Source organism: Cryptomeria japonica, chromosome 7, assembly GCF_030272615.1.
Source record: "Cryptomeria japonica chromosome 7, Sugi_1.0, whole genome shotgun sequence".
In the NCBI taxonomy this organism is placed as follows: domain Eukaryota; kingdom Viridiplantae; phylum Streptophyta; class Pinopsida; order Cupressales; family Cupressaceae; genus Cryptomeria; species Cryptomeria japonica.
In genome coordinates this window covers 810374062-810400467 of record NC_081411.1, presented here as the reverse complement: position 1 = coordinate 810400467, position 26406 = coordinate 810374062, and the positions used below count along the sequence as shown (strand labels likewise).

The 26406-nt window shown below is 36.1% G+C and overlaps 1 protein-coding gene across 1 annotated transcript in view; it reads left to right on the top strand.

The window, feature by feature from the left end:
• The first annotated feature begins 3566 nt into the window (after positions 1–3566).
• Positions 3567–26406, top strand: part of LOC131857013 (uncharacterized) — a 35699-nt gene continuing 12859 nt past the window's right edge. Inside the window, exons 1-2 of the mRNA XM_059208999.1 lie at positions 3567–3961; positions 11427–11528. Coding sequence (XP_059064982.1) covers positions 3567–3961; positions 11427–11528 — 497 coding nt within the window. The remainder of the gene's footprint in view (positions 3962–11426; positions 11529–26406) is intronic.

Below are 26406 nucleotides of genomic sequence, written 5' to 3'. Positions count from 1 at the left end.
ATGTATGTTAGATTGAATGGAAGATTTGTTGAATTCATTTGTGTGGAATCCTTAATCCATACCACTAGCCTCTTGCCGCTGGTAAGTGCGCCTTGTGTGGTCAACTGGAATTTAAGTAAGCTTAACTTCAACCATTACGCGTCCCTTGACAAGCATCAACTTGGATGGTGTCAACGTTTGATGGTGATAGCCTGAAAATCTTTAAGTATACCTTAGACGATTCCACTAAGCTTGTGTCAATACCTGATTGTGAGACCTTGCCTGGTTTGATTCCACTAGATTCATTCATCATTTCCTACATTCCTAGGCTTAGAATAGATTTCTTGAACCCTATTTCTTTTGCCTATTTTTTAGTAAGAAGTAAATCTAGAGCCATATTGATAAATCTTAAGTTGTCAGCACACCTACTCCACATCATTCATGATAATCCAAACATTTGCGTAAGTCCCCAAGTGAACACATCAATTCACATCGACCATTGAATTACCCACTCATCAAGATTTGACATGTAGAAACCTTGGAATCATTTTGGTTGATCTCATTCTTAGCATTTGAGGTGATTTTGTTCAAGAGAGGGTAAATTACCTTGGTATTTTATTCTAAAATGTTATGTGCATAAAAAACACATCAACAGGGCCCTTATGATCAAAATCATGATTGTCCTCTTAAGCCTAAGGGTCAAATTAGGCATATGGAGTGGTTTTATGAGGGTGAAAACATGATTGATAACACAAACCAACAAGCTGATCAAGAGGATTTAGGGACTGAAAACTCGGAAAATGGAGGAGAATTGGAGCTACAAGAAGCTCATATGTCTAGCATGCAAAGGGAAGGCTCCTTTAGGTTGCGTGGACTCTTGGCTGGTCAAAGAGTCATTTCTTTACGTGATACAAGTGCATCTCACAATTTTATAGATGCACAGTTGGTGGAATAGCGTGGAATTCAAACTCAAGAGTTTGAAGGGATAAGGGTAAAAGTTGTTGATGGTAATATTCTCACTTGTGAGAGAATGATTTCTGATTTACCTATGAAACTCAATAACTATGAGTTCAAGGCAAATTTTCATGTGGTTAACATGGGAAACATGGATATGGTTCTTGGCATGACATGGTTGCATGCAATTGGTGAAGTTGCACTAAACCTTAGAGAAATGGAAATGAAATTGAAGATGGATGGAACTAATCATGTGCTTAAAGCTATCAAAACCAACAACTTGAAAATCATAACTCTCAGAAGAGCAAAGAGAGTCATTAAACATGATATGGTAGAATGAGCAGCTGAGTGTAAATTGATGCTTTCATATGAGGAGTAGCATAATACACCCTATCATTCAGATTTTCAGGAGCTTAGAGTTAAGCATGCAAGGGTGTTCAGTGACATACCACTTGGTAGACCTCATGATAGAGGCATATAGCACATCATTGAGCTGGAAGAGGGCACCGAGCCCATCATGATTGCACCTTATCGACACCCAAAGTGTTTGAAGGATGAGATTAAGAAAACCATCAAAGAACTCCTTGCTGTGGGACACATAAGGCCAAGTAAGTCTCCTTTTGCTTCATCATTGGTTTTGGTGAAGAAGAAAGATGGTACACTCAGGATGTGCATTGATTACCAAATGTTGAACAAAAGAACAATAAAGAACATGTATCCCATCCCTCGCATCGATGAGTTGATAGATGAGCTTCACAGAGCTTGTTATTTCTCTAAGATTGACTTGAGGACAGGTTATCACCATATCAGTGTCAGAGAGCAGGATATTGAGAAGACTGCATTCAGATGTCATTGTGGACACTATGAGTTATGAACAAGGTCTTCCAGTCTCAGTTGAGGAGATTTGTTCTGGTATTCTTTGACGACACTTTGGTTTACTGTAGAACTTGGGAGGAGCACATGGCTCACTTGGATATTGTTTTAGGCATGCTTGACACAGAGTCCTTGTACGCCAAGGAGTCCAAGTGTGTATTGGGCATGGAAAAACTTTTATATTTGGTTCACATAATAGCAAAGAGAGGGAGTTCGCATGGATCCTGATAAGGTTCGTGCCATTATTGATTGGCTTACGCCTGAGACTTTGACTCAACTCAGGGGATTTGTTGGTTTATGTGCCTTCTACCGTCGGTTTGTTAGTGGATTTTCATGGCATGGCACACCACTTACTGATTTGACAAAGAAGGGTGTATTTGTTTGGACACCTCTAGCATACGAGTGTTTCGAGAAGTTCAAGCAGTTGACGACATGTCCAGTTCTAGTCTTACCAGATTTTACCAAACCTTTTGAGCTTCATTGTGATGCATGTGGAGAGGGTATTGGTGCAGTGATTATGCAGGATTGTCATCCTATAGCTTTTGAGAGTAGGAAGCTAAGGGGTCCTGAGAGGAGCTATAATATTTATGACAAGGAAATGTTGGCCATCATGCATGCAATGGCCATGTTCAGACAATACTTAGTTGGCAACAAGTTTTGTGTCAAAACTGATCATAACAACTTGAAGCATTTCCTTGGATAGCGAGATCTAAATGAGCGTCAACAAAAGTGGGTCTACAAGTTACAGTCTTATGATTTTGAAATCTCCTATGTCAAAGGGACTCATAATGTTGTTGTTGATGCCTTATCTTGCCGTCCCCATTTGAGCTCCATGGCAGAGGTTTTTGAGGATTGGAAACACTTGATCATAGTAGAGTATGCCAAGAACCCGTGGGCTTCTGGTATTATTGATGGGACCGTGCAGGACATTAGGTACTCTCTTGTGAATGATCTCATCATTTATAAAGATAATTTTTTTAGTCCCAGGTTCAGATATGAAGAACAAGGTGTTGAGATATTTATATGATTCACCTATGGTTGGTCATCCCTAATACTTTAAGACCTATAGGCAGGTACGAGAGAGATTTACTTGGAAGGGTCTCAAATTTGATGTTCTTTAGTATGTCAAGGAGTGCTCTATTTGTTAGCAGAACAAGCAAGAGCACACTTACCCTGTTGGGTTGCTTCAACCACTTCCTATTCCTGAGAGGAAGTGGGAATGTGTGTCTATGGACCTTATTACGGGCTTGCTGAAAGCTCAAGGGAGAGACAACATTTATGTGGTAGCTGATCGGTTGACTAAGTATGCACATTTCTTCTCGATCACGACTACTTATTCAGTTGCACAGGTGGCAGATCTTTTATTTCGTGAGGCATTCAGATTGCATGGGCTACCTCTGAGTATTGTCAGTGATAGAGATATTAGGTTCATGGGTAACTTCTGGCAGTAGTTATTTAGACTATGCGGGACGGAGCTCACTCTGAGTACTAGCTACCACCCTTAGATTGATGGATAGACTGAGATTGTCAACAAATGGGTGGAGGGATACCTACGAAACTGCATTTCTGGGCAGCGGAAGGCTTGGGTAAAGTGCTTGCATCTTTGTGAGTATTGTTACAATCCCACTCACCACATGACTATCCAGATGACACCTTTCAGAGATTTGTATGGCTATGATGCTCCTAGTTTCCTATATTTATTGACGAGCGATTGCAGAGTAACGAGTTCTGGGGACTTGTTACAGGAGAACTAGGATATCATGAGAGCTCTTCATGAAAACATTCAAAAGGTTCAGAATCAACAAAAGCAATATGTTGATCAGAGGAGGGTTGAGCAATCTTTTGAGATCGGGGATATGGTGTTTATGATGCTACAACCCTATAGACAATCCTCTCTTAGGAAGAAGGGCTCGAAGAAACTCAAGCCATGTTATTATGGACCATTCAGGATTATCAGGCGATTCAACGAAGTGGCTTATGAGTTAGATTTACCAGCAGATAGTAAGGTTAATAATGTGTTCCATGTTTCTCTCCTCAAGAAGGCATTGGGACAACAGATAGCTCCTTCTTCAGACTTACCACCCCCAGATGATGAGGGGAAGTTGATATTAGTACCTGAGGTCGTTATAGAGACTAAAGAGCGACATCTTCGGAGGTGGGTCATCAGGGAAATTCTAGTTAAGTGTAGAGATCTACTGATAGAGGATGCTACTTGGGAGAGAGAGAGCATTTTATAGCATCCATCATTTAGTTTGCTTGAGGACAAGCAAATTTGGGGAGGGCAGACTCTAATGTCCCCACTCTAGTCAACATCAGTTGCTGATGGGTTAGCTTATTATTTAGACTCTCGTAGGCTAACATGTTTGGATAGAGTGTCTTAGTGGCAGTTCCACTTCTTCAATTTAGTATTCGGTTCAGTTCCAAGGCCTTTGCAGTCAGTGTGTGAGCTTAGTTGAAATATCCCCTGCAATTGTTAGATTGAATATGCAAGGAATATTGACAAACAATTGGCTGTCAATCTGCGTGTTATGCGGATTATATAATTTGCATGTTATGATGTTTGACTGTCTCAGAGTTTTCAGACTTGTTTAGGAGATGTTAACCACAAATTCTCATCAATGAATGACTTATAAACAACTTCTTAAGGATAGCATAATCCCCTAGGATGAATATGCAACTGGTTCACAAAGTAATTACACCAATTTGGAAACAAAATCACACTTTAACAACTGATTGTAATTTCATCAAACAGTTGTCATGAAACCAATGAACAATGAGCAAATGGTGGGCAAACTTATTTCTCCTTATTTATGAATCAAATGAACTTTTTACAATGATCCAATCAATGTTCAATCACTTAGCAATTAATCAAAAGTTTTCTTAGATAGACTGAAAATACATGGCAGTCATGGACATACACTTCTAATTGAGAAATACAAGGAGATAGTGATGCCAACAGAACCTGATATGAATCACCTAACCTTACAATTGATGAAGCAAGCAATATCACTAATTTTTGAGCCTCCCTTGATGCAAACTCGGTCTTCTTTCCAAATCGCCCCTGCTGTTGTCATAAGGTCTGCTAAAAACTGATTTTACTCCAAACTCTTCTCTCAACTCCCAAGATTGAACGTGGTCTTCCTCCAAGCCAATCGATATTTCCCAATGCTTGTTCGATGCTTATCTAAGGAGCAATTAGCAAAATCGAGGGAATGATGGTTGCAGTCCGATTTTATTTCAAACCTGTTAATACACCTTTAGCTGCACTAATTCCCTTTGAATATCTTCTATGATGTATTGCCCTTTGCTCACAAGGCTAGCATTGATCTCATGTGGGGATCTTGGAGCTCAATGAAGTGCTCATGGCAAAATTGTGGGGATGAAGGTTGGAACCCGATTTGTCTCAGACTGCAACATATTCAACTATCTCCCAATTTCTTCCTTTCAATTGGTCTTCAAATTAAATCGCCTATCTTCTCCAATAAAAATCGATGCCCAAATATAGTAAATATGGATGGTTTGAAAATACCATGAAATGTCTACCATGAGATGGACAAGAAATTCTTTAAGCACAATTGAGATGACTGAAGTATCACCTCCTCAATGCAACCCCTCAAGAGATTTTTCACTCCCTCAGTTATGCTATCAATGGGAGTTTTAGTTCCCAAAGACAATATTCTGCAGAAATCCCTTAGTTCCACAAAACCCAAACAATATCAAAATCAATTTTTCCAAGCTGCCTTGAAGCTTAACTAGATTTCCCTTTATATTTTTTTAGTCCATCTCTAGAAGCTTCTAGAAATAATATTATTTCACTTAAATGACTTTATGATATAATTATTAATTAAGTCACTTTATTAAATTAATTAAATTTAAAGTCATCTTTTAATTTTTATTTTATTTGATAACTTTATAAATAATTAACTTAATACTATTAATTAAAATAATTAATTAAGCTATCCATGAATAATAATAATAATTTGGACAAATTAACTAATTAAATTAATTAATTATTCTTACTCCAAAAATAGTGATATTACATTAGTTGAGGGACTTACTATTTATAGTAAGTCAACCTGGTAGTAGGCTATTTTTAGTCAAGGCACCTGGACACTTGGGGGTTATACAATGTTGACCCTAGCTTCAGACGACTCGTCGAAAGATTGAATATTGAGGGAGATATTAATATTTTAGTGGTTACGTTATTTAACTAACTTATACGAATATTATAAAGTCATAAAGTGACATTATTAAAATTAAAAGTGACTTAAATATTATAAAGTGATTTCTTTTAAACCACTTAGTGAATTTGGATGCCCAAAAACAAATTAGACTGTAGAAAGTGAATTAAATACATTTAAATGACATTGGGCATACGTTTTTGGGGAAATCGTGCCATTTGGGTTTATAAGAGGCAAATGGAGCAATTCAACCTCTATTATTGATTATTTGAATTTACTTGGTTTTTCTCTGTGAATTTTTTGAGACAAGGGTTTCAGAGGGTTTGCTATTGAAGAATGACAATTTCACATGGATCTGTTATTTTGAGGTTGTGAAAGATCAACTGAATTATTCCAATTGAGAGGGCTTCATTCAGGAGTCTTACTGCGCTTCATAAGAGGTTATTTTCTTCAGTTATTTGCAGATTTTTCACTAAGGAAAGTGTTGGCAGTGGGCCAACGTCCCTCCAGGGATTCGCGACATGGTTTAGCAACCTCATGTGGATTCTATAAGTCTAGTGGTTGTATCGGGCATTGACAGGTCGATCTTTTGGTGCAACGACAACCCTAGCTTGTAACAAGTGGTATCAGAGCTTGGTCACAAGTTTGAATCACGCAGGCCGTGACAAGTGACACTGGGAGGGGGATTGTTGGTAGTGGGTCAACGTCCCTCACGAGGATTCACGACATGGTTTAACAGCCTCATGTGTGGATTCTATAAGTCTAGTGGTTGTATCAAGCATTGACAGGTCGATCTTTTGGTGCAACGACAACCCTAGCTTGTAACATAAAGGGCATTTAGGTTTAGTTGCCCCAATTAGCAACATCTTCATTTCAATAAGCAACTGTACAAGTTCCTGTTGCTGGCTGTACAATTCTTGCTTGGCATGTGGGGTCCATAAAAGGGATGTTTTGTCTAGGAAGCTAAAATGCCTTCCTATTTTGCAATTTGGTTGCACCATTCCCAACGCTGAACATATTTAGGTGGCTTCATTTCATTTATGGCCTGGATAAATTGTATTCTGGACTTGTACACCTATTTTGGTTAGTTTCCCAGTTGTGGCTGACAAAAATTTAAAATAAGTTGAGGACCAACGGGTATGCAATTAGCATTAGATTTATTTGTACCAGTTTCCTAATTCATAATAAAGTTACAATTTCTCTCAATTTCGTATCTATTCAGTTTAATGTGCAATTCTTTCTTGACAACATTGTTATTTTTATTTGAAAATTATCCAAAACCTTTGAAAAAAACACAAAAATAAATCAGCAATAGCATTTTAGGAAAGTTAGAACCAACAAAGTTCTTACATCTATGTAATCATAAGATTGTACATGCTTTGTAGCTCACCCAGTGGCTTTTCTAGGGATGCCCAATTGGGGTTTTTGTAATATTACATCCCAATAAATATAATTATCTTTTTATAAGAAAACAAACAATAAAGAGGATGGTTAAACCAAGGGCCGTAAGTAGGATGATATGGATGACAATATGCAAGATAACAAGTTGTATAGTGCAAAAGGCTTGCAATGTAAGTGGAGTTGCATAAAATAACAATATAGAGCAGAAGAGTGCAAATGGCATTTGATCCTCTGGTTTCTAAACAAGTGGGACTCTTGCCCCCACATGGAACACAAGGTTTACTTTTGTGCATTATCGCCCCCCTTGGCTTGAGCATTACTAGAAAGTTGCTTGTAGAAGAAGTCAAGATAGATACAAGTAACCATCGCAGGCCATAGTATAGGAAGCCTAAGATGTGTACATTGCTAGTATCTCTTGAAGCTAACACACACACACACACACTTATATTGAGAGGTGGGGGGCGGGGGGGTGAATTAGTACAAGAGCAACTTTTTTTTATTTTTTTATTTTAGCAATCTCAAAGCAATGAACAAATAATTTATACAATTAAGATCTAACAAAAGAAGACAAGATGCACAAATGATTTTACGTGGGAACCCTTGCGAGAGAAAACCATGACAAATTATTGCTTTTTATATATAATATAACTTCTTACAACTTCATAGTTTCCAACCCACAAGGGATACCGACTCAACAAGAGACTCCAATCTCTTGAATAAAAGGCACCAACCTCAGATCTCGCCAATTAGAAGGCTTCAACCTTTTAGATGTAGGGTGATAATGATGTTGTTGGATCTGCCCTAGATCCCTTGAAAGACTTCAGCAATTTGCTCACTCCTTTCTCATAAATTTGCCTTGAAAATCTGCTCCAAAATCCTCACTTAGATCTTAAAAATAATTTTCAAAGGTGTGCTCACAAATCTGATAACTTCCATCACAATAAATTTGCACCAAGTTTGCTATAATCTTCACAAAATATTCTCATACAACTTGCATGAATTCACCCTCTAGATGACATTGAATAAGCCTCATAAATCTACTAACATTCAGGCCTGATTTATCTTCATAAACCTGCTTCCTTTCTTCTCTTATAATGTGTTGTATCTCTGCTCTCAATCTGATAGATATTCAATGAATGGACCTCCCAAAACTCTTATTTATACACCATAGATGTCTTTTCAAGTGAACGGTTACATCCTTCCAATGCTGGTTGGCTAGCTATAGAATGTTTATCTATTTTTTGTTTTTTTTAATCCCTTCTTGAATGAGGCGCTAGTCATTAGGGGGTTGGCCCTCTAAAGAAAATAATTTGAAAACAATTTAAAAACTTTCACATGCCTTTATGGACAGTTGCACCTTGTCTAGACAGGTTGGCCCTTGTCTTAAATATATTTTTCTTGCTTAAAGTGGGCACCATTTTAAAGGTCAGCCTTCTTAGGAACTGTTGTGCCTTGCACACACTCCTCGTCATTGACAAGGTCCCCCCTTTTTTGGTTTTCCGTCTCATCCTCGCTTAGGTCCTGAGTAGGGAGTTCTGGTAATTCGTAGAGAAGATGCAATAATTAAGAATTTGAGGCATTAAGGAGATGAAGGAAGTTCGCCTTGGAGGTTGATCTCAATTTCGTTTGCAAAGGGGAAGATGAATGAAGAGCCTAGTATTGTTAAATCGACATCGCTCATCAGTAAGCTTAAAGTTTGAAGTTTCAAACTTAGGCAAAACAAAATGTACCTTTTGATGGAATTGCAGAGTGAGAGTAGGGTGACTGAGCATAATGTTTTTCAAAATGGCTTCAAGATGCAAGAACGTGAGCCAAAAGGCCAAATTCGGCCTCTAAAGGGTCAAAATGCAAAATCAAAAACTCTCTAAGGCTGCAAATCGGCCTAGAGGGCTGAAATTGAAGTCAGAATACCACAAAGAATTCAAATTTGGCTTAAAAAACTAAAACGTGAGACAAGGTTGGCAAAATGGTTTCAAAGATTGAAACCTCAAACGATAAAAGGCTCTAAAATCGGCCTTCTAGCCTGTAATGCAAGGAAGAGTTTACAACTCCTGCCATAAGACCGAAAAATGAGCAACAAGTTAACAATCGGCTAGTGAGCCCGAAATGAGAGGAAAAGTTCACAAATCGGCCTCCCAGGCTGAAATGCAAAGATAAGTTCAAAATTCGGGCCATAAGGCCGAAGTTGGAGGTCATTTAAAGAAAACTCGCAAAATTCCCATTCAGGCCGAAATGGAGAAAAGACTTAAGTTTTAAATCACGCAAATAAGCCAAAAGGGCCGAAAATCACTAAAGTTTGCAAAATTGCGATCTAGGCCAATAAAACTTAAAGTTCACAAAATTGCTAAGTTTCCCAAAAATCATAAAGGAAGAAAATCGTGCGAATCCTTTTGCAAGCCGAAAACTATCACATTTGTAAAATCGTGTTAGAGGCCGATAAAGTAGGAACGAGAAAGAGATGCAATTCACGAAATATCGGGTTAAAGGCCGAAAAGGTAAAGTTTGCCGTTTCTCTCAAAATCCACTCAACACCCAAAAACTCAAGATATCCCAAATCACACGAAATCTACAAAATGGCTAAGTCACTCGAAAATATAACGAAGTTTATAATCTCTCAAAGTCGGTGTTTAGGCCGAAAAGGTGAAAGTTAAGTTGAGTGCAAGACATTTTGACATAATTAAAATCTCACGTTTAGGCTCAACACCCGAAATTTGGCTAAAGAGGCAAGTTAAGCATGCAAATAAAGTCTCTTGTTTTACCTATTAGGACCAAAGACTAAATTGAAAGGCAAGTAGACATTAAAGAGTAACACCTTGCATTTTAATTCACAAGTCCGAATTTGAAAGAGAGGCAATAAACATTGAAAAGGAAATCTCGCAGTTCGCTCAAAGTGCCCGAAAATAAGGTGAGTGTAATTTAAACTTAGCAATCGAATCTCACAAAAGACCAAGAGCGGTCAAAATGGACATGTAAGTTATCTTGCAATTTCACTAAAAGTCTAGAAATTCGAATAAGAAGGCAAAGACTTAAGTGTCAAGTAGTATCTTGCAAAAATCCAAATGCACCCGAAAAGCTTCAAAAGGGGTGATGTTTCGACTAAAAAATAGAATCGTGCTTTTAGCTTCAAGTGTCTGAAAATATGAAAGAAGAGCGCTTTAACAAAGCAAAACGTCTAGGGTCAAAGAACAAGACTACGCAGCCCAGCGGAAGCACTTTCATTTTTCGGTTTTGCTCAAATTGCTAAGTTCTTTCACTTTTTTGCAGTCAATAAAGCTTCTTCAATACGCAACCAGGTATGTTATAAATTTTGCCCTCCAAGTGGTTAAAATTTTGCAAAAATCATGTTTTTACTTGCCTAGGGTTGATATTCAATCTGCATTATGATGACTTCCAAGTTTTAAAACCAAGATAATATCAATACAACAACCATATTGCCAAAATCAACCTTCAGATTGAAGTTTCGAACTTAGGCAAACATTAGAAATTTCAAGTCTAAACTGAGAACATCAATGCATCATTCCAAAGTGCCTTCGAGACGTTTAAATTTCCCTTCAGTATCCGATAAGGCAAACAAGTCTTAAGATGATCTACGTTTAAGCTGGAACCTTTTTTCAATACGCTCATTCGATATCAACGACCCGACCAACAACTTTCAAATTTCAAACTTTCCAAGAGTGCAAAACACGTAGGATCGTCTTTTTGGAAAGTTGCACGCATGATCATCTTCAAAACAATCAACGCAAATCAAAACTAAAAACTCAAAGTGTTGAATCGTGCAAGCCAAAACGTTTGCAACTTTCCGCCCTCAAGAGTAGCGATATTTTGAAAATTCGCTGTGGCAAACCAACTGATTTTAAACGTCAAATCGCATTCATTTCCCAAGTGCAGATTAAAATTGTTTAATAGCGCGTTTTAGCAATATTTTCAATTTTCAATTATCTCGCTAATAATCAATTTTAATGCTAACGTCGTCTTCTGGCCTGGCTAACCCTTTTTTTTAACTTAATCTCGTCTCGTAATCCGTGTTCGATTGTGTAGGATATTGCCTAAATCAATGATAGAGTCCTCAAAAGCACCTGACGAAACTGGAACATCATGGATTTCCAAAGCTGATATTCCCCGCAAGTTCGAAATAATGAGGTACGACCAAGGTGGGAGGATAGATTGAGAATTGATAAAGTCACGTACTCCATAGAGGACCCGAAATTTGCCAGTGAGTTGCGTGCAGACATATTGGGTTTTGAAAGTCGTCGGTCAGTCTGGAATGATGAGTTGAAACATGTGGATCGCCACCGAGAGGGTATGCAATACAAAATACGCCATCCTCCTATGCCCCCCAGCATGGTACTGTTCCAACTGTGCATGAGATTTCAGGATTATGTTCGGGTAGAACGTGCAGTAGATCGGGACATCTGTAGAGAGTACTTGCATGACGAAGTTGAATTTTTGGAGAAAGAGTACTTCGGGGAGGGAAAAAGGGTTTTTTTGAAAATATCTGTTTCTTTCAAATTCTAAATGCACTTTTTCAACATAAAGTTCCTTTCCAACTACCAAAGTCATTGTAAATTTTTGAGTTTTGGAGCAACTTTATGTTTGGTAGTTGGTAGTTATTAGTTAATTTATGGTTGGTGGTGATATTTTGTTTTCCATTTATGGGTATGGGCAGCCATGTTTCATAGGATGAATCTGGGCCACTTGTAGAATCTAATCCTGGCCATTCATCCATTTTGAAGGTCTATATAAGGAGGCTGGTTCCTCTCTTATTTTAGTAAGAAATTGTGGATTGTTGCAAAAGCTTTGTAGAAATACATTCAGACTTAATGGAAATTAAAGGTGTTACTGTTTCATGTGAGTGCATGGTCTATTTCTTCACTCTTTAAATTTATGTATGGATTTTGCTTTACAAAATAATATGTGCAAGTTGATATCTGATAGAAATCTTCGTTCATACGATTAAGGATTGGCCGATTGCCAGTTCCTCTTCATGGTTAGTCTGAACTTATTAGCATGCTTAGTTCGATTTTTGAACATGGAATGTATGAATCTCTCAAATTCAATATTTATGTTTAAAAACTTGAAAATCTGTTTCCCCTTTGGAGATTGCATCAATTTTATGTAGTTGTGCGAATTGCCGGCGAAATAAAATTTGATTATTGCAAGATTTCTGTCTATTAGCTTGAAGGTTTTATTTTTAGGTAGATTAATTAGGCATTTTCTCCCTATTTTCCCTTCCTTTTCCCCCCTTTTTTTTAACCAGAGTTGAAGTCCGAACAACATCGTATTAAAGCAAAATCTGATGAAATCAAAACTGTAGGATCTTAGGGAACCTGTGTGAACAAAACCAATTCTGTCTAACCGTAAGTCCCCTTTGTGTTTCCAGCAAAACACATCAAACTGTTGAGCTATCCTGTAGTCAAGACCTGACAACCGAAACCTTGAGGTCGTACCCATTGATCACAACTAAAACAACATTAGGGATTTCCTTATCTCAAGAGAGGATAGGATACTCAACATTCTATCATGCGTTGGCTTGATAGAGTTATAGAAATACGACTTTAGCCACATCAACAGGAACTTAATAATTTTATATAAGAAGCAGTTTAATTTGCCTTTTCTCTAGAGTCGACCCTTCTCAGGAACATAATAATTTAATACAAGAAGCAATTTTATTTCCTTAGATCAGCTTTGCTATCTTCTTAACTCTTCCTTGCCCTGCTCTGCCTTTGACATCAATGACAATTATTTTAACATCTCCAAGGCTTGTATTGGAATTTGTCTCTGTTTGTTGAAGCCTTCTTACAACATAATCTTTGGAATCCCTAAAGGGTATTTTGCCTATTGTGAGCACAAAGTAGATCGGATCATGTCTTTTCATTCTACAAATTATGACAGGAAAGCCTATTTATAATGGGTGTGGTATCGAAAAATATTGTTCATACACAAGTGTTGTGTCTAGAGACAGTGCTACAGGTGATATAATTAGATTGGGATTTGTATGTAGATAATATCCTTGTTATTGGGATTATGTTCACAACTTCACACACATTCTATGTCATAAGTTTCATGGGACCGTGCCATCATTGATATTGTGGGTATGTTGAAAAACATTGGAGCAAGAGACGCACTTTCTTGGTGTTGTTATCGTGGTTCAATTTTATAATGACTTATATGCCACTCATGCAAGAGCACACAAGGCTATAAGGTTTGTGAGTTTGCTTAGTTCATGGATATATGAGCATTTTTCAATGTATTACGTGTAGGAAAATCCCAGATAGTGGCAAATGATATGCCTTGAGTTCTAAGATGGTTGAGGGGGCCTATGGTGTGGAGTAGGAATAGGTTTCCTTCGTTAGTATTACTTGTGATCAGATTGTGTTGGATCATAGTGTAGACTTGTGGCTGGGTGGAGCTGATAGGGCATTTGGCATGGTGAAATGACATTTATGTAAGCACATCACAAGTAATTTGATTTGCCCCACCTAAGTGCATCATAGGCAATTTGGCATGTGGACACACCTACTCATATAAGTATTGGTACCTACATAGATACAGGTTTAGGTTGAGGTACAAGTGCCAATATGGAGGTTGAGTAAGCGGTTGGGAATGTTGGAAATTTTTTCATCGATGTCAAGAAGGTATTCATTATTGCTATCATTAATAAATAGACAAAAGTATTAGAAGTTGTCATTGATGTCAAAGGTATTGGAAGTTGTCCTTGATGTCAATAGTGAGAAGACATCATCATCATTGATGTCAAATGTGGGCAAGATTAAATATCATTGATGTCAAAAGGTAAATCAATGCCAAAGGATAAAATGACAACGATCAAATAAAGTTTATTAACTTATTTAAAAGTTAATTTTGAAGAAGCAATGTTTAATTTATAAAAGGCAGCAAATTAAGGTTTGAATTAAAGGTGCTGGTTAACAAATGGTCATACCTTTATAAAAGGTTGTCTCCATTCAATGGGATGCTTCCTTTCTTGAAAAGGCATGAGGATGATATAAAGATAAAGGCAAATTGGAGAGGGGAATATGGAAATATAATAAGAGATTTGTGTCATTCAAAAAGATTTATTAATGAAGAGGTGTGATTAGGATATGAAATGAAGAGTTATAATTTTTAAAGGTGAAAGGGGATGTCTCTCAATGAAATTGCCTCTTTTGGGACGATATAAAGAGAGCATTGAGTGAGGGATGATAGTGTGAGTTATGTGTGCAAAAAAAAAAAATATCAGATATAAAAATTAGATTTATTTGAAGGTAAATAAAAACATTTTAAAAAGGCAATTAAAAGGTAAGATTAGTAATAAAGGGTGATATCTTTTGAAATAGTTGTCTCTTTTCTAAGAGATGCCTCTCTTCATGGAGGGATGAAGATATATATTTAATTTGTGCTATGTGGAGAATATGATGTGGAAGAAGTGAGAAATGTGTGTAGAAGACAAATATAAATATATCATTAATACACCAATAGATTCAACAATATAAAGAGCATATCTTAAGGAGTATATTTGCAGATTTTATGAAGGGATTGTGAGGACTATTATAATAAATTGAAGGCAAACATATTGGCAGATTTATGGGCAATAGATTTGCGAATAGACTTATAGCAGACCTTCAGGAGAATTAAATATCATAAAGAAGAATTTATATAAGCAAGGCAGATTTGTAAGAAAGATATATACATGATCAAGACAGATTTGTAAACTAAAAGACACATCTGTTCAAATAGTTGACTCTTGTAGTGTCGCAAATTGTACCCAGTGCATTTATGACACTTTCGCATTGAGCTCGATGCATTTATGACAAAATTCATTATCGAGATTTTATCACTTTGACATCATGAATGTTAAAGATGAAATAGTGCTAGCCACCCTCGATCCAGATTTGGTATTAACTTGGTTAGATGGAAACACGACACAAACATTTGCTCGGCACGCTAACGTCTCAAGAATATCTTAGATTCAAACAAGCATATTCCGCAGCAGACCTTTGTTGATGCATGTCCCTTTGCTTGGGCGTGTCTGAAACAGTCACTCCCACCCATTCTGAGCAACAAAACTCTCCTTTCCTCCCCATTTTGTGAGAGGACTGACTCTTGGCTCTCTTGCTCTCATGCCTATAGTGAAGCTCTGTCAAACACACTCAATCTTGCAACAACTTGGTCTTTCCTCAAGGCACAATCACGTTGTTATCTCAAGAGAGGGGTCTCGGTTGTGTAATGCTCTTCTTGTCTCTTATCTCTTGCATATATTGGATTGCAATACTATCTGGTTTATAAGATCTCTAAGTGCATTTATGATCTAGTTGCATTTAATCTATCATTGTATCTTTTGTAATAGGGGTTTTCCTCCATTAAGCAGGGTTTGTTTCTATTATACTATCTAATTTACCATTTTATCCAATCTTTCTATTTGGCTATGCATGGAGGTGGAAACATCGAAATGGGGGTTTGACTGAGTCAAAGTCAAACCCCTATACAACCGCAACATTTTTTCCTGTTTGAGTGTGTAGGTGGCAAACAAGTTCAAAGAGCATGGAGCTAATATTTTGGTGATTCCTAGTGTTTCTTTTTCTCTATCTGTATAGATGACAGTGCGACACACATGTCTCCGTGGCGTGTTGGTGTTTGAGGTCGAGGCTTTACTAGGTTGATGGTAAGATCCCTGTTTTGTTAGCTTTCAGTTTTTGTAATTAGAACATTTCTATCATTCCAGGTTGTTTTTGGTATTTGGTCATTTATGTTTATAAGCTCAGTTTAGTTCTCCTTTTCCCTCTTCTTTACTTTGATCTCCCTAGCTCACCAGAGCGCCAGCCAAGTGAGGTAGCATTGCACACATTTTCTCCTTGAGGCCTTATTATCTCAAGGGTAGCAAATCCACTCTACAGTTTGGCGAACCCGACATGAATGCCTTATGTCGGATCTCTTCCTCAAAGAGGCATCTCCTTTTGATCATAAGTCTGTTAAGGTTGATCCATGTGTAGACTCTTCCTCTTTGAAGGATGAAAAGTTCATGAACGTTATCGTTGTCTCTACCACCTCTGAGAGGCCAAAAAAATTGGTTATTAATGTGACTACAACTAGTCCAATTGTGAAGAAAGTTAAGTCTATTTGTGGTAAGTCTTTTGAAAGTAACTCTTCTGATTTATTGATGAGATTTACTCAATCTAAGGGCGCTTCTTATAATGGTGTTGCTCATACCTATAATACAAGATGAAACAAGCAGAATGTCGATCAACCTAGTACTTCTTTATTGCCTTCTCAAGGTGACCTTTCTTACACACTTAAGCTCGTAGCTAAGCAACTTGCTGACTATAATCTTATTGAGAAACTTTGTGTTACTTCGGCTAAGATCTCATTATGTGATTTGCTTCAGATTGCTTTGGTGTATCGTGGTATGCTTTAGGAAGCTCTTCAAAAGATTCCCTTACCTTCTTCCACTAAGCCGAGGGATTTGACTGCGTTGATGGATCATATTCTTTTGGATATGCCGAATATTACTTTCTATCCACATGGATTTCTGCCTTCGAAAGTGAGGATTCTAGTAGATTCATTCATGACAATTGTTTATGTGAATGGTGTTTGTATTAGATAGACTCTCGTTGATACTGGTTGAGTACTAAACGTTTGTAGTTTGGACTTATTGCCGAAAAGCAAGGTTGAACCGAATGCTCTTGCTGCATCTTTTTTGTTTATTCATGGCTTTGATAATACTGGTAAGACTGCTTTGGGCACTATTGTTTTACCTATAAAGATTGGACTAGTTACTATTCCAACCCTAGTATATCTAATGCTAGGGCCTCTACCTTATAATCTTTTTCTAGGTAGACCATGGCTGCACGCTTTGGGAGCACTTTTATCTACCCTTCATTTTTTGTTAAGTTTTTTTTTCTAATAATTAGGTAGTTCCAATCAATTGACTCTGAATTTATTCACTTATGTCAAATGGCAATTTTATGTCAGACTATGATTACACTGTCTTTTCAGAATTACAATCCATCATTGTCTTCTAATGTAACTACTTTTTCTTTTGTGGTATCCCCTAAAGAGGAAGCCACAAAGAAGGAAGTTGTATCTAAAGAAGAATCACCTAAGAAATAGGATCCTCCCAAAGAGTATTCTCCAAAGGTAGATCCTCCTAAATTGGAAAGTCCTAATTTCATGCGTATTCAATTAATTCCTACTTTGTCTCCAGCTAAATCTTCTTCTCCATCTAAGAAGAATGCATGTTTAGGTGATGACTAGGGGTCTTTCGATTTCACTGATTCTAATATCGGTAAATACAAGGTAAATCCAATACATCTAAAGATTCCTAAGATACTGGACTCAGATATAGCACTACGTCTCGCAAGGTAAAACCATAGTTAAAAGTCAACATAATTTTTTTCGAGCCTCTTCTTTTTAAGCTTGTTCGTCCTTAGTATGTTGATATTGCTACAACGTCTAGTGAAATTCCCTTAGATGTTTGTTATTTGGTCATTTATGTTTGTAAGTTTTGTTTAGTTCTCCTTTTCCCTCTTCTTTACTTTGATCTCCCTGGTTCACCAGAGCACCGGTTAAGTGAGATAGTGTTGGGCTCATTTGCTCCTTGAGGTCTTGCTATCTTGAGGGTAGGAAATCCCCTCATTGACATCTCCTTTGTAAGAGGGGCATCATTGCATGTGTTAAAATAGATAGCGTCGGTCAGATGAACCAAATGTCTAATTGGCCTTATGACCTTAGACATTTGTCTTGTATTTATCCGTAAACCTATCCTTATTATTCTAATCACATATAGATATATATTTATCTATGTAACCATACATTTATTGACTGGTTAATATTATGATTAATATTATAATCAATATTATGAATAATTAGTAACAACCTTGTGTTACTAATTATTCATAATATTCTTTTTGTAGACACCCACAACTAATGAATATAAATTTATATTTGTTTAATTACCCTAATCTGCCTATTGACTAAACTAAGGTTTAATCATTATCCCTTTTCTTCTAATCAATCATTAATCAAATTAAAGATTTAATTAATTCCCCCTTTCTTCTATCTAAGCCATTTTAATTAAATTCAACATTTAATTATACATCTCCTTTTAGCCATTTTAATTAAATTCAACATTTAATTAAATATCACTTTTTAGCCATTTTAATTAACTCAACATTTAATTAAATATCCCCTTCTAGCCATTTTAATCAAATTCAACATTTAATTAAAATCCCCTTTCTATTTTAATTAAATTCAACACTTAATTAAAATCCCCTTCCCCATTTAATTAAATCAACATTTAATTAAAAATTTCCATTTCCCTCACCTCACTTGCATTTTACAACATATGTAAGTTGCATCTCCTTTTGGCTAAAATAAATCTTTTATTTTATCTAAAAAAATCTTATTTTCCTCCACCCACTTGCATTTTCTTACAAATGCAAGTTGCACCACAATTTTAAATAAATAAATTATTTATTTGAAATCTTATTTGTCCCCACCCACTTGAAACTTTTAATGGCTTCCCTTAAATTCTTCAAGCCTTTAATGGCTTCCTTCTAGAGTCTTCTCAAACCTTTAATGGTTTCCCTTAAATTCTTCTTAAGCCTTTAATGGTTTCCTTCAAAGTCTTCAAGCATTTAATGCTTTATCCCCCTTTTCTTATTTAAATAAATTAAGATTTATTTAAATAAAATTCAAAATTCACATTCACATTTAAATAAATTAATATTTATTTAAATATCTATTCAAATGCAAGTTTCATTTATTTTAGTTTAAATAAATCTTTTTATTTTAATAAAAAATTCCTATTTCTCCCACTTGCATTCTCCTACATTTTTCATTAACTTCCTATGTATTCTTTTAGAACCTCTCAAAACCCACTTAATTAGTCCAATTCTTCTATCATGGTCACATCCCTAAATTTTGGGGAAGTCACTTCTAATTTTGGAAGAAAGTCTTCTAAATGCATTTAAAGTTTTATCTTTTCAACAAGCTAACTTTGTTGAGTTCCCCAAATTTGTAGGACTCTCACAAAAGTCTTGAAGGTTGTCTATCTTCCAACAAGATAAAATCCAAGGTCTGCAAAGAGCTTTTAATGCTCTTACAAAACTTCACTTTTTCAACACATTGAGGTTTGCACAAGATTTTGTCCATTGGACAATATCTTTATTCATTGGATAAAAGCTTTATTCCATGAATTTGCCCACATGGGATTAACCATTAAGTCTTCTAAAGCATTTAATGCCTCCTCCCTCTCCTCTCAAGCAATCTCATGGTGACACTTGTCAACATGGGATTGGGTTGAAAATTTCACATGGATTGATAACTTTCAATCTTGATCCTCCTTAAGCCTATTCAATCTTGGCCATCCAATTCTCCAATACTTCTATGAATATAACCCATTTCTCCTTCAATTCATATCTCAATCTTGTGCATCTGAATTATAGTCATTTTGCAGGCCAAGGAGCTCATCTTGTTATCTTTAAGCATTCAAGCCATCTTCAAGCATCCAAGCCATTTACCATTAGCATTAGCGTTTTAGCGTCATTTTAGCATATCATGTAGTTAATTGCATATCATCTCATAGTATTTTATACTCATCTATTTTAATTAACTCATCTAGCATCATCTAATCTTCAATTTGGTATACATTTAACATCTTAATCATCTAATCTTGCATCTTGCATCTTATCTTCATCCATCATCTCATCTTTGCTAAGATCTTAGTTGCATCCATTTTGATCTTACTACATCACTAAAATCTCGTTCTCTAGGTTGTCATCTAAGAGATCAAGTGTTCTTCCAAGTGAGGGCCACCTTGAATCTTAAAGATCTTTAGAGATAGATTACAATGAGGTGATTTTAGGAGTTTTAAATCCACTAACTTGGTTATGATTTCTAACTCTAATGCAATGCTTCATTGGTGTGTTTGAAGTGTTTTTCTTCTTGCAGGTTGACAACCACATTTTTGGCATACATTATGTGGACCTTTCTAATCTAATATGTCTTACTTTCTCTTAGCACATGGAATCATCCGAATAACGCATACTTGCTTTAGAGTAGCATTTTTGTAACAGGAAAAGAGCTAATTTTTTTTAATGCAAGGAAATTTTAGGCTTGTAAAGCCCACCATATGAATTAATTTTTTGAGAGGTTTTTGTAGGTCTAATATTTTGTTGCAGGTTCCAAGGAGTTAAAGTAGATATTGATTTCTTTTCTCAAAATTTTCTTTTACAAAGGGATTTAAAAAAAATAGCTGACATTTATTTTTCATGGACCTAAAAAGAACCTCATGATTTCTTTGGTGTTTAAAACAACACTTCACTTTCTATTTTGCAAAAGGTTAAGAAGAACTACAAACAAACCTTTATTTTTGCAAAGTTAAAAATGATCTCACTTTCATTTTGGTGCAAACTAAAAAGAACCTCATCATTTCTTTGGTGTTTAAAACAAGACCCCACTTTCTATTTTGCAAAAGGTTAAAAAGAACTATAAACAAACCTTTATTTTTGCAAATTTAAAAATGATTTCACTTTCATTTTTGTTCAAAATAAAAAGAACCTCATCATTTCTTTGGTGTTTAAAACAAAACCTCATTTTCTATTTTGCAAAAAGTTAAAAAGAACTACAAACAAACCTTTATTTTTGCAAAGTTAAAAAGGATCTCACTTTCATTTTGGTGCAAACTAAAAAGAACCTCATCATTTCTTTGGTGTTTAAAAGAAGACTTCACTTCCTATTTTGCAAAAGGTTAAAAAGAACTACAAACAAACCTTTATTTTTTGCAAAGTTAAAAAGGATCTCACTTTCATTTTGGTGCAAACTAAAAAGAACTTAAATGGCGATTGGTTACACGATTTTCATTTTGTTGACCAATACACAATTTTATTTTATTGATTAGGTTTATTTTCCAAAGTTTTGAAGCGCACATTTTTCTATGAAGGGTTAAAAAGAACACCATGCTTGTAAGAGCAACATCTCCAAAATAGGACTTAGCAGATCATTGCTTTGGAAAGTTCAAAAAAAACTTTGTTTACTTTGTCTTAAAGTGGTAGGTATATGCTCTCCCCTTAATTGGGTGATCAAAAAGCCAAATCCACTTTTTCATTTTTTTTATTTACTTTCAAAGCATTAAAATGTTTAGAGGGCCTATCTTCCCGAAGCCTCGAAAGGGCTAGTGTGAAGGGTAAGACCCAAGTGGGGAACGACTTTATCGCCAAGTTTACCAATCCACTATAATCAAATGTGTAGGTTGATGAAAATCCCCTCTAACAAAATTGTGTATTTGATATCCTTCCCCTAGTATCCTTGTGATGCGAAAAGCTTTTGTTCTAAAGGTTAGGAAGCCTCTTAATTGAGTTTATCATTTGTCGCGTTGAATGAAATCTTTACTACAAACCTTAACATTAGAAGCTTTGAACCGAGTCAGTTGCCATACATTGGTAATATCATAGTGCAAGGGTGGGGAAGAATCCACCCCAAGAACACTCACCATATATCTCCCAAGATAACTACTCAACTGTGAAGCAATTCACTTTGGGTTATTTTCAGGAAAAAGAGAAAAAAATGGGTGCCCTCCAAGGGGTGACAAGGCTGTTTGAGCTGACGGAGTATTGAGACTAGTGGACAATGATATTGTCAATGATCTTTTGAATAAAGAGTCTATTTGATGTGTCTTTTGTTGTAAATCAAACCAGTGATAACATCGGGGATTTGAAAACATCCTCACAAAACATACACTCAATGTTTAGCATAGGCATGACCATTGTTTTCATGTGTGCTATGTCTTCTTGTCATAAACATTAAAATATATTGTAAATTAATCAAAACAACAATTAGAGATGAGAATTTTCAAATCCAACAAAACACTTTTGGAGGTGGTTATCAACATTTCAAGTATCTTTAGGCAAGACTTTCATCCAACAAGATTAGGGGAGTATCAAACCAAGTGATCAAGAGTTTATCATCCAACTATCTCAATGATAACAATATTTAGCTGGGTGTTTTAGTCAGTCAAATCAAGTTTCCATATCGGGAGACTTTATCCATATCATTTGATGTGTTTTGTCATAGGGGCCTATCGAACAAACCCTCTATTCGACTTAGTAAGCTTGAGTATCCAAAATGAAGTATCATCAAGTCAACAACATCAACCTATCTAAACTGAAAATTTGATCACTCATGTGACCATCCCTTATCGCTTGAAAAAGAAGAAGCCTATTCCAAGGAAATGAGTCTTATCCTAAATCAAGATCAAGATATCATGGCTCTCCAATGTAATCCCATTTTTTATCAAGATACCACCTATCAAGAATCTTATGATGGTTCCCTAAGATTTTGGTATTCGATCCACGATGATCCCCTTTTATCTCAAGAGCAGAGTCCCATTCAATATCCACCTCCTAAGCAAGAGCATGATATCCTTTCCATCTCCTTCACTAATCTAATTCAAAATCAAGAGAAAAGCACAAACTCAAATGATCCTACTCCAATTCAAGATCAAGATCAAGGAATCCTTTCATCTTCCAAATCCATTTTAGGTCCTTTCATTCCAAAGTGAAACTCTCCATCCCTTCCATCCATCTTGGGTCCTTACCTCCCTCCATCCACCAATCCATCACCTCAAATGATCCATAAGAAAGATCAACAAAGACACATATCTTTGAACTTCTTTCAACCATCTATCCAAATATCTTTTCAAAACTATTATTCCATCATTTCCTTTATCTATTTTGGGTCCTTATGTCCCAAAATTTGATTTTCTTCCATCTCTTCATCACTTCTTGAGTTGTGTACCAACATTCATCTTGAATACATTTCCATCTATCCTTGCACAAATCTTCAAACATTCTATCTATTATCCAACACCTATTTTATGTCCTTCCATCCCTTTCATTCAATCCTTTGCATAAATTTATCATCTGTGAAATAGGCATTTGTGTCATTTTGTCACATGCTTGCCCATGCTCGAATCTCATGTTCAATCAATTTCCTAGATATCTATTCATGAAACGCTTTAGAATTTGAGGTTTTTTCCTCTGTAACATTTTCTTTTGGTTGGGATACACACTCAATCCAGAAAAGAACCACTTATCGTATCTTGGCACTGACATGTTTTGATTACTATATCTCATAAACTTAATCAATTGCTCTAAATCATTGTGATCTCTTAGTTGAAGACATGGCTAGTGAAAAATCTAAAATCTTGCTTCAGCGCCACTGTAATTATCAAACCCACCTAAGTTTCATCACTTACAAGCCAATGGAAGCAAAATAAGAGGAGAAGAAGGCAATATCAAAAGCACGAGCAATAAAAGAAATATCAAGAAAAAACAAATGCAATAAAAATAAAATATCAAAATGCTTGGCTATGGGAACATGCGAATAACTCCATCTGGGCTATGGACGCTTGGATGACAATGGAGTAGTGTTTGTGATATTACAATGATAACCTCGTTGGAGCTATGGACGCTTACTGGCAGCGAGGCTCTATCCAGGATGCTTTTGATGTCAGGGTAACTCATGTAGCTAGCCATGTTGGATTTTGAAGATTACAATGATCATATGAACCGAAATGAACCCAATTGCACACACATGGGTAATCAAAGACTAAGTACCTTGATTCAGTTTGGGATTCTTCTTCCCTTTTGAGTATGGTTCCTAGTTGCTAGATATGTTCGGTTGAATTTTTTCGGAGGTTCTAAGTGTGGGTTGGTTCTCTATCTTTGAAAAGTCCAGCAACACTTATTTAGGTGGTGCTAAATATTGTGATAATCTTACATATCACCTCTTTGCAATTGGAAACCTCTATGCTTGGGGGCAAAGTTCATCCACTCTATTCTTCCTATCCATATCTCCCATTATCCCCTTCAATATCCATTACCTTTTTTCATTATTGCTTCACTTTATCCATACCATCTATCCTATCTATTCATTGCTTCCATCATCCAGTGCTATCTATGATCTTGCTTCACCTTATCCATACCCTTTTATCCACACCATCTATCCTAACTATCCATTTCTTTCATCATCTATCACTATCTATGATCTTGTTTCTCCTATCCATATCCATATCCTATCTCAATCCATATCCCCTTTTCCATCCTTGATCTTGATCAAAACTAAGGACAAAAACATTATTTCAAAAAGCTCATAAGATAACTTCATCTTCTCTTATCTATTTCCACCTCAACAATTCATTCATCCATTTCTCGTCTTGCTATACATTGGGGCAACCAAATACATCTTTCTTCTAATCCAAAAAGCTCAAAAAATCAGAAATATCTTTAAAAAAAACTAAAAATAGAAAAAAATCATGAACAAAATTGAAAATCAAAGCATGAATGCATGTCCCATCCATCAAATCAACAATAGGAACCATATTGAAACTAAGCTTGATATCGAGACTCAATCGATCAGTCCCATATCGCAAACCAAAACAAGATCCATATTGAAACCAAACATCATATTGAGAATCAATCAACATCATATCAGGACTCATATCAAAAATCAAGTACCATATCAGTCAACCAGAGTCCCATATCAAAATCAAGCAACATATCGAAGTTCAGTATCATATCACAATTAATGAACCATAACAAAATTACGTTTCATATCAATCACACAAGTATCATATCAAAGATCATTCAATCAATCGAGAATCATATCGAAATCCAGAAACATATCAGAATCAAGCATCATAACACAATCAGGATCCATATCGATAATCAGAACCCATATTGAATCAGGACTCATATCAAATCAAGACCCATATCGAATCAGGACCCATATCGACTTATTGACCCATATTGACAATCAGTTTGATCCATATCGACCTTTAAAACATATCGACATGACCCATATCGACAATCATGATTCATACCAACGCGACCTCGGTGGACGTGTGATGCATGCACGTGCTATACCCACATTAGTTTTCCTCACTTCTTTGATATTTATTTTTAATAAAAATTCTCAAAGTTTGCAATCAAACTGATCACATGTCTTGTTAATCAATTCATCACTCGAAATCTATCAACATCAACATGTCTTATATAGGGATAGGTACACTCGAAACCAGACAGATCGGTCTTATACGTGGTACTCACTCTTTGAAACCAGACATTCCTATCAATCATCGAGTCTTGTTAATCAATCCACCTATCAACTATCAACATCAGATGGGGATGTGCTCGACGAGCCTACCAATAGAATTCATCTAAAAAAGTTCTACACCTGAGTCGTCCAATGCACGGATGAAGCGAAAAAGCAAGCAAAAAAAATAAAAATAAAAAAGCTCTCAAAATCGTCACTATGGTGAAAACTTGGCAAACAAGTGCTTTGTGACACAAAAAATAAATTAATTAAAAAAGCAAGAAAATTAGAAAAAAATCGAAAATCAAATAAAAAAGTGCAGTAAAAACAAGTGGTGAAAACATGGCAATAAACACTACTTGTAATAAGAAGCTCCTTCATCTATAAGTGCTTGTACATATCTTGGCACCATTTGATCTAGGCCAATGGCCATCAAAGTAGACTTTGTCACGCAACACCTATACCAGACATACAAGTAGCGTAGTCACTGTCCTTGCTTATCTAAACAGTTATCTGCATCATATCCTACCATGGCTTGGTGATCAGTTGTCCATATCCATATCGAGTAGTATATAAAGCGAGGGCAAAATACTGACCTTTCTAGGAGCATCTCGCCTTTGAGTTTTAGCATTAGATTAAACGCGCATTAAGAAAAAAACAAGGATTATGGCAATCAACGAGGAACATATCAACGTAAGAGCGAAAACACGAGAGGGAAAACTGTTAGAATTCCCACAGATACTGAGAGGGGGGGGGGTGAATCAGTATCTAACCGGTGATAAGAATTTCTTAAGTTAAAACATGCAGAACATAAAATAATAGTATATCGGTATGCAAGAATTAATGCAATAAACAGAATCAGAAACATCCACATGAAAAGAACACCATAACACAAGATGTTTAACGAGGAAACCCAGTGTGGGAAAAACCT